Raw genomic sequence first — 19,381 nt, 5'->3', positions numbered from 1 at the left:
AAAAAGTTATTTACGAGCCCGGGAAGGAAAGAAATAAGCCAGGTATCAAAAAATAATGGTTCATTGATAGATAATGATTTTAATACCCACATCGTCCCGATATGTGGCGCCAAGAATTTATATTATGGATCATACCAGGTGAAGAGCGATTGAGAAAACAGTGAAAAAGTTGTAAATACGAGTACAAACAACACAAAAGCTCAAGAGGAGAAAGCATCAACTAAAAGGTATACATTAACATAGGCACGTACAATAATCAATTCCCGCTGCATTTAGAAGAGGGCTGAGGCCAGCACTGCTATGTTGGAACCGTCCAGTTCAACGATACTCATGGAACTGTTCCGTATATGACAAATACACAAAACTGGTCAAATCCTCTTATTACTATTAGTAGTTAATTGAAAAGAGAAAAAATTATAAAGCCAGGTTGTGGCGCCTGTTTTTGGTTTATTATATACAATTAATTACTTGGCAGTAGTATAATTCGCAAATGTGCAGATAGCAGTGAGTTACAATAACAGAGAACGATAAGCAGGAGGTGAAGATAAAACCATCACAACTGCCACACACACACACACATATACATATATATATATTGTATATATAGACTATTCGATATATAAGTATATACAGCTAAATTCAAAGAACATATACATCTGCGCCTCGCCTCGCCTCGCCCTTGTGTTGTTCTTATCTGGTTGTACAATAAACTTCACATTGATTAAAAGTGTTAAACATGAAATGAGGTGAAATAATTAAAAATTTAAACAAACATTAAATAATAACAAATAATGGTAAGAGTGTGACTAAAATAAGTTCTGCCCCACCCTATCATTAAAACAAGGAACAGTCACCAGCTGAGTGAGAAACAAAAATATAAGGTAATCTAAACTTTATTCTTAGATATCAACGGTTCGACCTCAGCCATTAAGGATGGACCATCCTTGTGTGTTTCGTCCGATCTATTTTTATTAAAAAATTTTCCGGGTAGATTTCTAGTCATTTCCACAATGTAATTGGCCGAAATAGCCTTGTCCAGTGAGTAAATCAAAACAGCAAATACAACAATAACAGCAGCAATTGCAAACTGCATAGACATTTTTGTGTCACCAATAAGCAACCAAGAGCACAAGGTAACTATTATGATTGAAAGAGCATTACAAAAACACTTTAAAATCCCATCTGCGTACTTTAATACTGCAACAACTACAAATCCAGTCCCTGCATTTAAAAGAATAACTAAAAGAACAAAAGGCGAAAATCCCTGAAAAATCCCGTTAGCAATTATTTTGTCTCGCGAAGTAAAATAGGCCAGAGGAGTTCCAAGAATTACTCCCACCAATGCAAGAATGGTGTTTCTGCCCCAAACTGTCGTTTGAAAGTCAGCCCCATTCCTAAGTCTCTCGTCGGAACCCTTTATTACTTTCTCTAAAATAACGGCTCCCAACCCAGAATTGAATGATGAGAACATTGCGGCCACCAAACCTATAATGAATTCATAAGTTCCCGAAATAGATCCCTGTGTTGAATTAGGTTTCTTAGGTATAAGAACGACGCCAAAAACCAATAATATGCAAGCAAACCAACGAGTAATGCTCAGTTTCCTTTTTAGAATAATAACACTGAAATAACTTGTAATTAGTATCTTGAGTTGATACAACACCTGGTACAAAGCTGCAGGAAGTCTCTTTAAAGAGAAATATAAAAGATTGTTTTGAAGTAGAAACAAGACTCCTGGAATAAGAATAAGCAAATTTCCATTTTTATCTGCCACCAATTCCTTATAAAGGGCTCTTGGAAACTTTTTAATATCCTTATTAGCCGTTAAAATAAATATCATTATTAGTGAGACTGAAAGTTTAATTAATTCAGCAATTACAACAGCAACTGATGGAATGAAAACAAGTCCGTCTTTAGCTGGAAATCTGAAACTCATTCTTGTACATAACACTACAAAAACTGTCTTTAAAACCAACAACAACAGTGATATGTAACGCAAGGGAACCACTAATGTACTGTAAAACAACTCCAAAGTGGGAGTAGTAACTCCATTGTCCCTTATCAGGAATAATTTTTTTTTTTGTTCTTGCAATAAAGGAGATTCATTAATTAAATTCTTAGCAGCTCCGAAATTTGACTGAGATTCAAGTCCACTATTTAAATTCAAAGAACATTTTTTCTGTCTCATTATTATGTGGAACTCAGATGTGTCTATACAACAATTCTCATACAGTTAATACGTTTGCTATTTACATATATATTTTTTATTTCAATATTTTTACACCTTTGTTTTCAAATACTTTTCTTCCTATGTTACATTATAAGTCAACTAAGACATGTAGGAATTTAATAGAATATCCAGTTAGCTATATCTGATTAATATGTTACCTACCCTCACTTTTACTATATTTATTACTTTTAGTTAAAATTTTACTATTTATAACTACATATTACGCACTAAATTGCAATTCTGGGCGCCAACGTACCTCTACTGGTCAGGCGCGGTAACTATTCAATTTTATTGCTAGTTAAATTTTGCTTGTGCAACTTGATTGAGGTCTTGGGCTTTTTCTTTACGAAACACAAAATCGACAAAAAACTGCAGTTAGCTCCCTCTCCCAAACATGTTATCCCGATTAAATTTGACATGTATCACCCACATTAGACGTTACTTTCTCAACGAACAACTTAATTTTTCACACCTATTCAGATAAACAGAGAGCAGTTATACTTGATGAGTCATTAATTCTCGCAATAAACACAATTATTGCCAACACAAATATGGGGATGTATATCTTGAAAAACCATGGAAGGCCATTAAACAATTTCTCGTTTTCCTCTTTAAGCTTAGGTAATTCGACCCTGGAACCGATGCTTCCTTGTGTGAGAAACGGACTTGACAAATTTGAATTTGCGTTCAGATTCGTTTTTCTAAAATTATCTCGCGTTCCTCTATTCTCAAAATGCTCTGCTTCTTTATTTTCGCGAATGCGCATCTTACTGTCCAAATTCTTGTTTTTCATATCAAAATCGGAATGTAGAAACAAATCATCCCTTTGATGAGGGAAACTTGAGTCTGTGTTTCTATATTCGTAAATGCTCTGTGTAATGTCAATCTCCGGTATGTCCCTGATAATTTCACTATATTCCTTATTTACTCCATACCTAGTCTTCCCAACATCTTTCTCTGAATTTATAATAATACCCTCTTCGCGTTCCAAATCGTTTTTAACTTCATATTTGTTTTCAAACCTGGAACACTTGTTCCTCTTTCCCTCAGTACCTAAGTTTTCAAAACTCCCATAACGCGAACTGCCTAATGCCCTCTCACTCCCGTTTAAATCCGGAAGAACCCTTTGACTATATACCCCAAAACTGCCAAAAGTGGGAGAATCACAGTTGATTATAAATAAAACCTCCTCGAAACCGTGATATCCCGGTGTCTGAATAGATCCGATTATACCTTTACAAGAGGAAACTAAATCTTCGCTTTTTTTGTTTCTAAAATAATAAACAGTCCCTACCATTTCCCCAAAGTTCACTCTGTCCCCAGAAACAAAACTGGTGTTAAAACAAAGAACATCCTCTGGATGCACCCTTGATTCCTTCATTCCCTTTGCCACTAATATCCTCCGGTAAACCGTTCTAGAATGAAACATTTCACTCTCTATTCTTAAACGTTGATACTTTATTTCCAAACTAACCAGTGGATATATCCACAACACGCCTATATCGTATTCATCATTCCTTGTATTATTACCCTCCAAGCATTCTTTAAATTGATTGTCAGAGGTCTTATTCCCCAACTTTATTAATGAAAGTAAAATTAACCTTGTAGATGTAACATAATTTTCACGATAAGCACTATAAAACACATTAAATATAGCAAAAAACACCAATTTTGCCAATATGTGAATGTTCATAAAGGCCAAATTTCTCCTACTCTACATTATGTTTATTGCTCTAAATAAACCAAAAAGAAAAGTGACATTTCAGCGCCACCGAATATTTTCCTTTTTGACAAGTTACTCGCAACTCTTTTTACTAAACTAGCTTAATTTGAAATAATATTCTTCCTTGAAAAGATTTGCAAGGTGAACCTTTTATCGGCTTACATCTCTTTCCAACTTCCTCCTGCTTTTTTTTTGTTGTTCCCTTCTAACCTTGTATTTTAAATCTTCACTCAAGTCTCGAGGCCTTCATTCATAATTAAATGGGAGTCATTTCAAATCTGAAGCCAAAGGTTTGAATTGAAAACATTCATCTCAACTCGTCCTCTTCTGCATGTTCCTTCGTTCGCCAGACGCAAATGTTTATCTTGTATATACGAGTCCCTGTAGCAAACCAAAAACGCTAAGTTTTCTTTTCCAGGCCAAGTGAACAAGTTATGCTTAGTGAATATCAACTTAAGTAACGCACCACGTTCCCTTTTTTTATTTATCCATCTTCCATCCCTCCGAGCATAATATTACGGCAATTGAGTGTCTAAGAAGAAAAAAGACAGTAGTACACTAACATTTGCAGATGCAAAAAACAAATAGTGAATAATGTTACGCTATTGCTTTAAAAAATTCTAGTAATCAAAAATTAGAAACACTAATTTGCAGAATTTATGCATGCATACATGCACGCAAGCCTTTTTCATGTAAAAAATGATATCATGAATGCGATTTTGGATGAAGTAACATCCTACTTCGGGGTTGAAATTTAGACATATTGAGATTAAACCTTTATTATACAAATAAAAGGCATAAAATTTACTCGTTGAAGTTGCACTATTTACATTAAACTTGATAAAGAATATGTATATAGCCAAATAAATTATTCCTCAGTGGTTTCTTCGTTAACAAATATATCTAAACGTGCAGCAACCTCCTTTTTCATGGCCTGAGGAGCCGTGGCTCTTCTTATTCCCATATTGCTTACAACTAAAGGTCTTTGAACAAATTCTGAACGTCTTCTGAGAGCAGAATCTAAATCACTCTTTTCCGAATCACTCTCCTCATTGGCACTCTCCTCTTCTGCCATGCCTAAAGTTAAAAGTTTTTTCTCAAATTCAGAAATTGCGTTGAAAACGCTCTCTCTTCTGTATCCTGTGAATACATTAGCTATATCTTCGATTAAGTCCTGACTAGCCTCGTTTTCATCTCTAACTTCTTCTGTTTCATCCTCTGGACTCACATCTACATCTTCAAACTTCATTCTAGAAGTGCAACAACATCTCGTGTTCCAGTTAGAGCATCCACTTTCTCGTGAGTCTACTTTTTTGTCCTCCGAGATAACTCCAGAGCCACCATGTTTGGAATCTAATATCTCCACCTTTCTGGACTCCGTTATGTTTCCATCAGACATTTCAGCCTTATTTTCGTGAACTTACTATCACTTTAATTTCCTTCAATAACTGTCAGATTAAATTGAATGCTTAATATACCTTCAATTTTATTAACCTTTGAAAACTTGAATACAAGAATAGTTTGAAAAAAAAACATGTGCGAGCCAGGGTGCAGCTAATTGCATTTTTAGTTGACATAACTTGGCGCCGTGTTGTATTATACCCCGTAGAAGAACACAAAATTAAAAATTAGTTAAAACAAAACGAGTAATACCTAAAAAGTACCAAATTGTATGTTCTCTTTGCGACTCTTTTTGATATACAATCAATGGAAGCAAGATCCCGTATTATTTTCATTGAAATGAGTTGCAACTCTACTCCTTTAGGTAATATATATTGAGTAGCGTAATTTAAAAAACAAGCTGCAAATTTACACAATACCAATTTCTTATAATAGACATATAGTTAAATACAAATATAAATTTCTCTAACCTTTATTCCTATTAAAAAGTAAAAATAGCTCTTAGTACCTGTCGAGAACGTCCTACCTCAACGCGTAAAACTACATAAAACAATTAGTTTAGTAAGTTCATAAGTTAAAATTATTAAACCAAGAATGGTAGGAAGTGATATAGAGAAGAATCCAAATGTAAGTGGATTGCATGATGGAGTACACTTTGCGGTATTTGAAGATCTTTCCACCTCCCTTTCTGTGCTTTTTTCAAGTCTAGTTGAAATTCTTCCTAAAAAAATAAGATTTAACTTTTGAATAAATCCTATAGAATTAGGTATCATATCTGCGTAAAATACCAGCCAAAATACTATGCACGGCAAAATAAGTATGATGAATACAAAAAGCGATATACAAATAGATCTGAATATTGGAATAAGCTGTGGTTCATGGACAAGTCGGTAATGCACATAAAAAAACAGTCCAATGGTCAAAGTCGAATTTACTACCTGTTTTCCTACTTCAATTAATTTCTTTCCGGAGAAAATAGAACTTGCCAAAGTCACAGCTAAATAACTTTGCGTTGTAAACCCTGCAGAACCAGTACTACAATAGTTATGTTGAACACCTGGAATCTCTTGTTCTATATCATTTGTGTTTAAAGAAAACTGTTTGTTAGAGGGTCTTAGAAAATATCTTTTGTTTATCGAACTCTGTTTTGCCATGTTAGTTTCAAAGTCGCATTCAAGTTTGTTTGTTATTGACCTCAATATGTTGTCCATACATTTAACTCCAATAGAGGCAAACAATATCCAAGTGAAAAAATTTCCAAGGAAGAAAACATGCTTAAATAAATTGAAAATCACATTTTCTTTTCCGCCATTTCCTGCTACTTTTGAATTTAAAATCATCCATGTTATATTTATCCCCTCCCCATTAGGGTCAAATCCAAAAGGGAGTACTGGGAAAAAAGGCACTACTCCAACTATCATCAAGGATTTACAAAGGAAGATGAAAACAATCAAGGCTATTGTTATAGTCCAAATTTTTGAAGATCTTATCTCCTCGCTAGTCGATATAATCTTCAGTACACCCGGTAGAATAATGTGAAATGATAATGCGGAGATTACAAAGGTTCCAATATCTAAAATGCTACCAACTATGCCCCAAATTCGAACGTCCCAATCAAAAAGCGGCTCTAAAGTAAATTGACTACTAATTCTTGTTTTTTCCTGCATACTTTGATCATTTATTAAGCTTACAGAAAGAAATGAAAATAAAAGCAAGCCAAAAAAATTTACCCACGACAAAAAACTAAGTATCACTATTCCTCCAGTAAATGAATTTATAACTATAACTGAGATTATTGCAGCCAATAACAATAGTATTGAGTAGTTAAATTCCGAATTACCTTTTAATAATGTCGATTCTAATTCATTCAATTTTATGGTTTCAAAGTCAAAGATAATTTTTGAACCTTGAAAAATAGCAAAAGATGAATACGACAGACAAAAGATTACCATGATACTCACCGCTGCCAACGTAAATCTGGCCTTAAAACTCCTCATTGACTTCTTGAAACGTTTTTTTAACTCCCCCTCTGTAGTCAGAAGCGGCGACGAGGCGTGAACACTTTCCATGTTATTCCTTAAAGCACCCTTAATTCTGACTCCTCTGCTATCGTAAGTCGAATCTCCACCAAAATAATAACTGTTCCCGTTTGAATGCAGCTTGCTTGGCCTTAAATTAATGTCGTTCCTGTATTTTGAATACATTACTGCTCTGGTTACTGTATTGGGATAATCATTTGGCATTCCCAATCTCTGCAAACATCCCGACAAGTTTACTAGACTAACTCCACTAATTAAAAGGTAAAAGCATATTATCACTAATGAAAGAGTTACAATAACTCCAATGTCAGCCCTTGACTTTGATATTAACTCCTCAAGACCCTTTGAGCACACACCTGGTATGGCAAACAAGGATGAAAACGGAAATCCGGAGCACAGTATCGTAAAAACTCCGAAGAATATAAATCTCGATCCAAACAAACTACTTATCATTTTCTCATCCTCACATAATATTTACTTTAAATACTACTTGTATTGGCGCCACTGCATGCAATAAAGATATCGTTTTGGGTAGGAATAGTGTAAAAACGATAATGTGGAAGACTTGCATAAATCTAATAAAAAACGCACTCAAGCCTCGACTTTTGCTAGATTGTTTGCATGTTCACTTGTGACTTCCCAGATAGCAACTCTTTCACTTTATAACCCAAACTCTTGAGCTCTTGTGTATCTTTACTTCTTACAAATTCAAAGTTGATCCCATCGACAATTCCAGCCAAATGTCGAACTACCTCCGGTTCTCTGTTTTCCTTTACCATATCAACAATCTTCAACAACCTCTCTGCACCTCTATTGCTTTTTGTGAACCTTGATATAAATAATAGCATACATGCAGATTCGTAATCAATGTTTAGTTTTAATATCTGAGTTATTTGCTCCAGGTTTGTGCTCATCTCAATTTCAATACAATTTATTCCGCATTGTAACGAGCTTATTCTTCTTCGTATGGAACACAAACCAGAAATCCTGTCCACTACTTCCTTTGTGTTATGAGTAGTTATAAACCAAAACAAAGAAAGTCGTTGTTTCACAGTTATAATGCGGAATACCTTAAGTAAGTCTTCCAAGAAGGCTGGATCAGTTCTTTTTTCAAAAAGAATTACCAAAAAACGAATCCAGGCTTCGTTTAAGGTCGAATTCCTTAATTCCTCATAACCTTCTTTAATATTCCTTATATTCGAATAAGGACCATAATAATTTAACATATTTTCACATATATCATTAAAACCACACAATAATTCCCCATCATTTACTAATTTTTCCGTTCGCAAGTACTTCATGAAAAAGCCATTTGACATATAATTCATGATATATAAATCATTTAGATCTGAAACCGAAAAGTTATATTCCGTTTCTTCTGAAAGCGAGAATAATATTTCTAATATGTCCAAGATGGCCCCTCTTTGACTAAATGGAGTAATATAAATCAATTTCTTAGTCAATTCGTATATTTTGTTCGCAGAGTCCTTATCTAGGTTTTTAGTTTCTATGACATTTAACAAGCTATTATATTTTTTTAATGTTAAATTAATTTCACTTTTAAAGTAATCCAAAAAAAACTTTATCATTTCACAATTATTGGAAAAATCCTTTTTCAATAAAAACTTTTCCATGTAACTCAAATTACTATTATCTATTCTTATCCAAGATGAAAGTTTGCACCAAAGTGAGCTTTTTTTATCAATTTTAGACTGAATTATTCTTCTAAGAGACTTTAAAACGTCAGAAAAATCAGTTTTGATTTCCAAATAATAGTATAAATCAAAAACACTACTCAGCTCCTCGTCCTTCATAAGAAGCGAACACTCAAACAAAAGTATTATTACATCTTCAGAATTTCCTATGTTAATTAGCTGTGTCAATATCCCAGAATTGTTATCAATACAGTCCCAATTGTTATTTAGAATTAATCTGAATATCAAAATAGAGACTGGATTACACTTGTGAATGTTTTGAAACTTTTTCAACAACTGCAACAAGTTCTCCAAAGTGACTTCTCTTAGAGACAGTGAAAAATAAACGCATTTTAATATTGAATTCATTTCACTATATGAGCTTTCATCAATATAAAAAAAATTTATTCTCCCCAATTTATTAAAATCACTATCAAAATCCAGGAATGTTGGAATACCTATTTTTAACCTTTTATTACATTCAAGTACATCACTTATAGTCTGAAACTCATCTACACTTAAACACGAGATAGATTTCTCCTTCTCATTAATATCAGACTGCAGTTTGGACAAAGAACCACCATTGCTATCATGAAGTTTATTTTCATTTGAATTATTTTCTACCAAGAAATCATAACAACTCTCTCTAGAATGTGTATACAATTCACTTAATAGTTGTTTTAGTATGAAAAAATTGCCTTGATTTAAATACGGTAAATTTGACTTGAAAGCATTAATTAATCTAATACTTTGCGGGTAGTCAACCAAAAAGAATGCGTCCAGAATTGTGTTAGTACCCAGAAATTTGTCACAATCACAAACAAGTTCGTCCTCTCCTAGAGAGTACTCCATTTCCACTATTGAATCCAATACATTGGTAAAATTGTTTATAATTGATCCAGAATCAACCAACTCGTCGCACTTGGAGTCTACTGCTAGCAAATATATGGCATTTAAGATCCTGTTTTTGGTGCTCTCATCATCTATTCTATCAAATATCTTATTCAAACCAAATTTAATGCCTAAACAAGTGTCTGGCAGCAGCTTATTTATCAAAAAAAAATGTTTCATTATTTCCTAAACTAAAATAATTTACACATTCTATATAAAAAGTAAACCATCTTAATGTTGTACCTAAATTTTAATAGTAACCATAAAGATGATCACCCTTCACTCCCATTGTTCGAGTTGACCATGTAGCGCCAAGTGAAAAAGGAGAAGAGCCTAGTCAAAAATAGGCATATTTGCCCCAACTACACAAATATTCCGTTTATTTTTTCTTAGCACTAATGATAATTAAAGTCGGTAGTATTGAACTCATTCTCCAGGATCTTGCTCTTAATTCAAATATATGAGCAAACAGTGAAAACAGTGTGTTTTAATAACCTGTGATGTCATATATTTGTATTCTCTATTCTAATTTTGACAGTCTAATGAAAGTTAAAATACTAAGTGACTCGCTAAGTTAAACAGTTTTTTTCTAAATAGCTTTAGATAAGTTTTAATTTTTTTCCCAAAAAAAATAAAAATTTTACCTCTTGTTTCTTTAATATAATAGTACCACATTTACCGGTCTTGTATAGTAAATATACATGTGTTTTGTACATGCAAAACCTTACGTGGATATTTTAGATATTCAAAATTAAATATTATAGATGCTATTTAAGGCTTAAACAGTTAAATCTGACCTGAATAATTATGCTGAACAATAACTTTAATTTAATATTTAATATGCCAACTCCTAAAATGATTGTAGGAAATGTACTTTGTCAAGTATAAAAAATTTGAAATGGTGTGGAAAAATAAGATGTGACAGTGCACCCCATAAATAAAACAAAGCTTTAATGTTGGATTAATTCCATTATTTTTTGTAAATTTTTTAAGTAGAAATGAAAGGGCCTCCCACCTTAATGCTTTTAAATATAATACATGGACATAGAAATTGGCTCTCTATATTAATCGCTGTCGTTTTAGTCTTTATTGAAAATGGTAGAAATTTTATTTTACTGGCAGCAGAATATGATTTGAATGCTGCACCAAACAGAGTTTATTATTATCCCATTGGTTTCAATTTGGCTGACGTTTACACGGGTCCGGCAGTTGGTAACTTTCTTTCAATAGATAGTCAAGTAACTAATTTTGTAAGTCCATGTCAATTTATGCACCCCATTACATTGCAATTTATTGGAATATACGAAAACAGTGGCAAAACTCCAATAAAATCAATCTCTTGCGATACAACATCTTTAGAAAAAAGTATTGGCGAATCAAATAAAATTAAATCAGACACCGTTAATATTCTTAAAGCATGTTCTGATATTGCACAGGTACTGCTAGATAGCAAGACTTCGTACTCCATTTTTAACGGAGTAAACAATATTACTATATGGTTGGAAGGCTCAAAGTTGGTTGACATAGTTAAAAACATCAACAGTGAGCTCCAAGAAAGGATTCCGAAAATACTTGATAGAGATGTAAAATACCAATTTGACCCAGAAATATTTAGAGATACCAACAACCTTGGCATTCCAGCGTACTTGTTTAAGACTATCACTTTTCCGTTCAAAATAAGTGTTAATTATGAACAAATTTATCCGGAGCTTACATCTTATCAAACGGAAATCCCGGTAATTGAATTTTCTGCAAATATAACTTTAAGTCACGAATATTCGCCTCAGACAGAGGCCATCTCTTCTTTTTGGAATCCTCCCAATGGCTTTGGTGGATTTTTTCCCATGCTTATTCCGAATGATAAATTCGCAAATGTGGTATTGAGTACAACTTACACAGAACCAGGTAAAGAAGCAGGTTTCGTTGCATGGGGAAGCACTAACATAGCTATAACGAGTCCTTCAGTGAGGATCATTCCGCCATCAAGAATTCCAAAAACTGAATTACTGTGCACAAGCAATTATGACTTTTACTATCCAACAATTGAGGAGCCAATTAACTCCCCAAGTGAAGTAAAGGAATATCCAAAAAAATTAGCTGCTATTCTTGATAAGAGTTCTAACACCAATACCTACAGGAATACTATTTCGACACAATCATACTGGAACAAAATACCTTTCGGAGCTGAATGGTACGAAAGTGGTTTTCCGGTTGGATCACCTAACTCGCAGTGGATAGAGACACAAAATTACTATGGTGGTTGTTATTTCAATGGGACATTCCCACTTGTTCCAAGCGTGACAAACGAGGGTTTCAGTGACAGCCTATGCTATGAACAGGCAGGTAACATATCAGATCAGTACAAAACAGCATTCTACCCTCCCCCTCTTGGAAGAGTAATATACGGTGTTAGCAATTACCAGACAATGACAACTTCTATATTGCAATACGGCGTTGAGAAATACTCAAAACTCGAAAAAGTTTTTGAGTATAACGGCAATGTTGATTATTTGGGTTCTTATCCCTCTTATCACATTTTTGGTGCAAGTTCCCCACTCCAGTTAACATCACCATACCCGAGATTGGATGTTCCATTCGTTCAGTATTCCGGAAGAGATCTAGAAGCTGGTGACCCGTTTTTTAATTTCAATTTTCAATTCATGCAGGATAGATTTGGCCATTGTGCAAAAGCAAACGGTTGTTGGCAATGTTCTAACCCAAGGGTAATACCATGGAAAACAGACCGGATTGATCAAATGAACTTTACTGAATTTTGTTCTTCAAACATGACAAAAATAGCCAATTATGATATAATTACATTTAGGTACTTCACAGGTATATTCGGATCAAGTGTTGATGATCAACACAAAAGTGGTTTCCAATCCTGTGTAAACTCTCAACAAGATATTTGGACACCGGTGGGAAAAAATACAACTAATTTTACTTTGACTGCAAATAGCTACAGAACAAATACAATGTTCTTATACAATACACTTTCGAATGATACATGTTGTTCACCTATGAATACCTACTTTTTTTACCAGAACTATTACACGATTGTGACAGATAAATTTCAGCCTATTCAACTAACACAAATAAATCCATACACTGAACCATTTATAGGTGGAATATTGCCGGGAATATTTATGAATAGAGAATTTTCATATTCATTTTATATAGATATTTTCAATGATGGCCAGGGAGATACTGAAAGTCAAGGTCAAATTTGGACTTCAGAGTCTGTAATGAAACTAAAGTCATGGTTGATATGCCCAGAAATTGAAAACATTGATTTGGTTATACATCCAGAAAGCCTTAAAATCCAGGATGTAAAGGATGTTAATGGAAAAGTCGGTGCTTCTATAACAATTCCTAAAAATTTATTCTACAAGTACTATAATTCACCAACATTTTGTGTAGTTAGGGCATTTATTTTCTTAAATGAGGAACATGAGAGACAGAATTATCAAAAATTAAAGGATGTCAGGTTTGAAGAATACAGACTAGAATCGCCTAGAGTATACGAATCTAGTGAAGGGATGCACGAATATGTTCAGTGGATTTTGGTCAATAACGGCTTTGTTACAGAAGATTCGGACGTTATACAGCCAATAAAGGATTCTGTGACAATATCAGACGCTCTTTATACACCAGTAGATATAATTCACGAATACAATTATACAATAACTCCCTTTTTATTCTATTCTATCGCAATTGATTCACCCGTATTTACTCCTGAAAGCCAAATATTTGAAATGGTTGTTGCAGGTCAACACAATCGTTTTGGGTTGAGACTACCACCTACTCGTTCAGAATGGTACGTTTTTGCAAGAAGTACAGATAAATGGGATCAAGGCTGTTTTGTAAGATGTAAGGGTGACATGAGTAGAAGTCCTTATGCAAATTGGTGTTTACCTGAATTTGAAAAAGGAACTGAGAATCCATTTGAATATAATCTATGTAACTATACGATTGTGAAGACAAGTCAAGAGTTAAATGATACTCAGATTGAGGATGCTATTGCAGTATTAACAAATCCTATATCATATTTATCATATGTTGACACAATGAGTTTATTCAATGCTATTTTTTCTCTTCCAACGACTAATGAAGTTGTTTGGAAAGAATACTTTAGTGTGCTTTACGACACTGCAATAGACTCCCATACTGTTTCGTTTAACCAGGATTATCCCTTTGCCCAACCAACCACTTTGACAGCTATGAGCAGAATATTCAATAAATACTTCTATAGAGAGAGACTTGATTTAAATACAAAATTGCCTTTCAACTCTATTGAAAGAATTTATACCGTTATTGAATGCTTTTTAATAGATGGAATAGACAATATTGTTTTAAATACAACAGATATAATAGGAACAATAAACCCACTCCCAGGATTAACTCCTGATGAACTTCACATTATTCTGGGAATTTATCAGGGAGTGGCTTCCAGAAAAAGTTACACTCAGGGAGTTGGTGGCGAGTATTTTTTGAGAACGGAAAAAACAGGTAACAGTTTCTTCAGCAGCACATTTAATAATGTAGACTTGAAGAGTGGAGTTATTGTTGGTGGCATTAAGTTCCCGTCTATTGTTTTCAAAGACATAGAAGAAGACGATATCCTATTCCACAAAGGCGTGTATTACAAAATGAACAAAAGACTTTATAATATAGGTGAGGCTGTTCAAGGTTATAAACAATGTAAAAAAAATGTTAACACTGTGACTGTAATTAGAACTGGAAATTATTTGAGTAACTATATGGTTTCAAACGGATTTGAAAGCATCAATGAGTATCCTTTGGCATTTAGTTCTATTGTTTTGTGCACTCTGGAATTCGAAATTTGGAATTTGGAAAATTCTGTAGAATTTTCGTTCTTCGCAGAATACAACGAAGGCCTTGATTATTCTGGAATTAAATGTACAGCAATGCAGAAGGATTATTCGGGATTCTCTTCATCACTGTGTACAACAGAGCAAGTTTTGAACTTTGAAACTCAAACAATAGAGTTCATTTGTAAATGCAGTGCAATAACCTATTATGGTTTGGAAGGAAAGGCCGTTCCATATATTGAATCGAGCAAAAGCAAATACTTGTCTCAACTGTTTTCAAGAACAAATCCAAATATCCTCCAGCCGTTCTTGTTGGTATCAAATCCACCAATTTCGAGTACATGTAACGACTTTTTGCCAATAAATGTTCAGTTGAAAAATCTACCAACGACAATTGCAGACGAAAATTTGGGATTGAAGTTTAACTGTAAGTTACCAGAAAATTCATATGATAATTTGGAATTTTGCACAGAATTTGCGAAATCACTTGGAAAAATGGAGTATTCATTTTCTAGGGATCAAATGGATGTAAACATTACCTATTTGGCCTCACCAATACTATTCAAAAAAATCAACATGCCAACTGATTTTGGAATTTGGCGATCCGAGAACGAGGTTAAGAAAAACAATACGCAACCTATAGTAACCGTATACATTGAAGTTATACTGGAACTTACGAAGCTTGGATTGGGGAATGATGTACAGGACTTGTACGATTATTTGCTATTTGACTTGATACTTTCCGAAAAAGATGAGCATGTTAACGTTGTTTCTGAGTTTGGTGAGATTTCAAGAATCCATTTGGCGAACAAATATATTGGTGTTCCAGGAGCCTATACAAAGAATAAAATTCCGATTCCGTCAATTAAATCAAGGAGCATTCCGTTCTCAATACCAAGTGAATATTCAGAAGAGTGTTCAAGTTATCTGGAGAAGTACTTTTCAGGAGACAGCAAAGCTAAAATATATTTTGATTTTGGAGAAAAAGTTGCGATTAAAAAGGACATAAACTTCGTTCCAAGTTTACTGGAGTCTTTGGGTGGTTGTTACCTTTCAATAAATAAAGAAGAATACGTAAAAGGAGGAGCAATGGAGTGTAATCATGAGAAAACAAATCAATTGGTTATTAGTGAAACTCAGAATGCGATTAACCAGCCGATTTCCCTGATTAATATGACAATTGAGTCTAGTTCAAACAGTTTTAAAAGTTCTATTGATAAAATCATAATTCACAATGAAACCATAGCCCCAAATATAGTGGCAAAATACCCGGAAATTGTTTTTGATAACTATCCGAGAATGTCAATAGAGATAGGCAACTCAAAGACAATCGAACAAATAGTTGCGAACGAAGGTTATTGTCGTCCAGAGAGCAGTACAGAAGGTACAAGTTGCAATTCTTGTAGGGGACTAAGGAGTTATCAGGCAGACTTTCAGTACTCAGGTCATGAAATAAGGTATTTGTGTGCAGCTACTTCAAATGAGGATGATATAGAAACAATATCGCAGGGGCTTTCAACTGCCTGCAGTACAGACGGCTTTTACTGGGGTCAAGCCTGTTCGGCACAGCAGTCAAACACAACAATATCTGGAAATACGACATTGACAGAATTCAGTTTAGTGCCTCAAAGTCAGAAAACATATTTGATATTTGCAGTTGGTATTAAAAGTCAAGAAAGCAATGCAGTTCAGTGCGAGACATTTAGAGTTATATTAAGTGAACAAAGGTCCCCAATACAAATTATTCCCAAAAGAACTCCAAGTACAATACCTTACACAAGCAGAACTTATTTAAGCACAGGAATAAAGTACGTTGGGAAAAGCGATCAATGGGAAAATGTTCGGGAAATTAAATTTGCCTCATTTTTGTACTTTGAGAATACCGGATTTATTCGTTTAACTACAAATCCAGAAACGTTTGAGCTCGACCAAGATACAATGGAGTTATCAATAGACATTGACATTTCAATAATAATAGATATCAGAAGCCACGAAATAAATCAAAGAGATGAGAAGGCATCAATATTGTTGTTAGTGATAAAAAAAACAGAAGGTGAACAAGAAAACAACATATTATCCGAGAACAACTTGAATTCTTTGGTAAAAAGAGGTAATATTCAGAACATGTCGTCCACTGAAGAATACGTTTCATATGTTTGGAGGGACATTCCATTTGAAAACGACTACAGCACTGTGAAAATGAGCTCCTCGCTAAAAACAAATCCAGGAATAAAGCAGGTAATTCCCCTTAACTTCAAATTATCTAACAAGATCGGGATGAGTGATTGGAAGTATTCATTGTTCGCGACTGCAGGAAACTCAGGTCAAAGCACAAGCACTCAATCAACGCTTTTGACATATTTATCCTCTGACATTCCACAGTATTTGCGTCTGCCAACGAGTAACGAGAATTGGTTGGTGCATTTAATAATACACAATAAGAATAACGAATTAGTGTGTGGTGTTGACTGTTCGTCTATTTCAAACATAGACGAGCATTTGAGAAAAATGTTTTGCGTCTTCGGAAACAGTTCTAAATGCAAGAACATAAGTTTCCAAGCGGAAGAGAGCAGTTCAGTGGCTTTTTCGGATTTGCAACAAGAATATTCTTCGCTTGTAGATTATTATATAAGCAGAAGAGCCTCAACGAATATAGGGGACGAGACCGATGTATCTATGATAGAGTCTATATTAACATCTAACTTAAGATATTTGACGACTTCTCAAATTGCTCAACTACTAAAAAGCATGTTGAACGTTGATTCAACGGCGGAAAGAAGCGAGTCTTCAGGGGCAGCTTCATTCTTAAGATTATACTCACTTTGGAAAGTACTTTACCACATCAAAAACAACCAAGAAATAAAAATAGAGGAAACGGACATATCAAGCATAACTCCAAGGCAAATAAGCGAGCTGTTGTTGAAGTCCGAGTGCGGATTTAATGACGATTATCCAAGGCTTGTCGTCGATCTACTTGACTTTATGCTAGAAGCAAAACCAGAGACAGGTATGGAGGAGATTTCAAGCCTAATAGGTGCTCTATCAACGAATCAGTGGATTATGTCAAGCACATTTGGGGACAGTATTGATCTCAAGGGCGTTCACAGTAAGGTGAATGTAGTTTCATACGTATTGTCTGAGAGTCAACTGAGTAGTGGAACCGAAATGCAAGATTCGAGTTTCAAATTTCCGCCAATAAAGCTTAAGCAAGAGGAGGGTGGGATGAAGATAAGCTTGATAAAGAACATATACTACTATTTAAATGAGAATCTAAACTTTGACTATAATTGGAGCGGCTATCTGTTTTCCAACTGTCTTGACTCGAGATACGGCATCACCATCATAAGACCGTCCCTTAGTAACTATTTGAAGGAGTTAGTTGAACTGGTGGAATCGACAGAAGATAGCACACTTGAGAACAAGTTCAAAAGTACATATCAAACGTTTATTTCGAGGTGCGGGTATGAGTACAATGTCTATAATCTGGACAACAATAGGGTTCAGTTTGTGATCGCTCCGGAGTACACTCCTAGTGTTGTATCTGAAAAGTTCATTACATACGAATGTGCGTCAAAGCAGTTGGGAGATAGTCAGTGGGTGACGGAAAAGTGCACTACAAGCATTTACAATGGACAAATTGCGTGCAGTTGCGACTCTATTGGAGAATACGGGCTGAAGCTCTCCCAAAAAAAATCACTGAGTGAGGTGGAAATAGTGTTGTCGCACAATCCTGGATCAATTCAGGAGGTCGTGATAAACGATATATCATATAAAATAGTGAATGGAAAGCTGTACTACAAGCAGCAAGTCATCGACATTCTACTTAATGAATTGCTAGTCATCACTAAAAACGGAGTCAGCTCTGGAGAACTGAAACTCCCGTTAGAAGACTACACGGAATATAAAACCGTAACAAAACTCACTTTGAGACAGGAAGGAGCCTTAGGCGAGATAGCTCTGACTTCAAAAGAGCAAAACATCAAGATTGATGGCTCAAACATAATAAACAACGGTTTCTTCCAGGGTCTGTACACCCAAAACTCCACTCTTGTTGTGGTTTAACGCAAACTCTGCTCAAAATGTGTCACTCCACAAGAAATTATTTTGATCAAGTTTGACCGCTCCACCAAACACAGCTACCCTTATATCGTGGCAGGAGCCATTCTACGTACAATAACAGTAGGACAATAAATTCAACAAAGTAGCATGGAACAGTTTGAAAAGCATTAGTTATCACCTTACAGCAACGCCATTTTGTCATGACTTGTTTCCTCCGTCTCCCTCTGCTTTGTTCTTACTCTTAAGACTCCGTTCCTCCTCTTTAAAATCCGGCGATCCCTCGGAAAACGGGGAGTAATATAGGAAAACTTTCATTTGTGGCTTACAACGCACAGGAACGCATAGGTTCGTGTCGAACACACAATCGTTCAGCTGTTTGGCCGAGCTAACCTATATGTACATACAACTTTTATTTTTGCCTCTCGTTAACTTATTCCCATAGTTTCACTCGGTACCTGTTCAATCTGCTTTAAAGTCATGCAAATTTGAGCGCCAAATGTGCTTATCTCAGT

General features: G+C 34.8%; 6 protein-coding genes across 6 annotated transcripts; 1 reads left to right on the top strand and 5 right to left on the bottom strand.

Moving 5' to 3' along the window:
- Positions 1 to 886: 886 nt before the first annotated feature.
- On the bottom strand, positions 887 to 2,188 carry FG386_002468 (UDP N-acetylglucosamine transporter-like nucleotide sugar transporter; the record flags this gene model as incomplete). Its single annotated transcript, XM_067341830.1, has 1 exon — positions 887 to 2,188. One exon carries the CDS (start codon positions 2,186 to 2,188, stop codon positions 887 to 889), a length of 1,302 nt encoding a protein of 433 aa, XP_067197938.1.
- Positions 2,189 to 2,702: 514 nt separating this feature from the next.
- FG386_002467 (uncharacterized protein) lies at positions 2,703 to 3,923 on the bottom strand (the record flags this gene model as incomplete). The annotated part of the gene is made up of 1 exon (XM_067341829.1): positions 2,703 to 3,923. One exon carries the CDS (start codon positions 3,921 to 3,923, stop codon positions 2,703 to 2,705), a length of 1,221 nt encoding a protein of 406 aa, XP_067197937.1.
- Positions 3,924 to 4,821: 898 nt separating this feature from the next.
- FG386_002465 (uncharacterized protein) lies at positions 4,822 to 5,352 on the bottom strand (the record flags this gene model as incomplete). The annotated part of the gene is made up of 1 exon (XM_067341827.1): positions 4,822 to 5,352. The coding sequence occupies one exon, from the start codon at positions 5,350 to 5,352 to the stop codon at positions 4,822 to 4,824; it is 531 nt and encodes a 176-aa protein (XP_067197935.1).
- A 529-nt stretch (positions 5,353 to 5,881) lies between these two features.
- Positions 5,882 to 7,846, bottom strand: FG386_002464 (uncharacterized protein; the record flags this gene model as incomplete). Its single annotated transcript, XM_067341826.1, has 1 exon — positions 5,882 to 7,846. The coding sequence occupies one exon, from the start codon at positions 7,844 to 7,846 to the stop codon at positions 5,882 to 5,884; it is 1,965 nt and encodes a 654-aa protein (XP_067197934.1).
- Positions 7,847 to 8,001: 155 nt separating this feature from the next.
- FG386_002463 (uncharacterized protein) lies at positions 8,002 to 10,158 on the bottom strand (the record flags this gene model as incomplete). The annotated part of the gene is made up of 1 exon (XM_067341825.1): positions 8,002 to 10,158. One exon carries the CDS (start codon positions 10,156 to 10,158, stop codon positions 8,002 to 8,004), a length of 2,157 nt encoding a protein of 718 aa, XP_067197933.1.
- An 818-nt stretch (positions 10,159 to 10,976) lies between these two features.
- On the top strand, positions 10,977 to 18,872 carry FG386_002462 (uncharacterized protein; the record flags this gene model as incomplete). The annotated part of the gene is made up of 1 exon (XM_067341824.1): positions 10,977 to 18,872. The coding sequence occupies one exon, from the start codon at positions 10,977 to 10,979 to the stop codon at positions 18,870 to 18,872; it is 7,896 nt and encodes a 2,631-aa protein (XP_067197932.1).
- Positions 18,873 to 19,381: the final 509 nt, after the last annotated feature.

Source organism: Cryptosporidium ryanae (assembly GCF_009792415.1).
Source record: "Cryptosporidium ryanae isolate 45019 chromosome Unknown contig_43, whole genome shotgun sequence".
Classification (NCBI taxonomy): Eukaryota; Apicomplexa; class Conoidasida; order Eucoccidiorida; family Cryptosporidiidae; genus Cryptosporidium; species Cryptosporidium ryanae.
The sequence above is the reverse complement of the archived record's forward strand: the minus strand, read 5'-3'. Positions and strand labels throughout refer to the sequence as shown.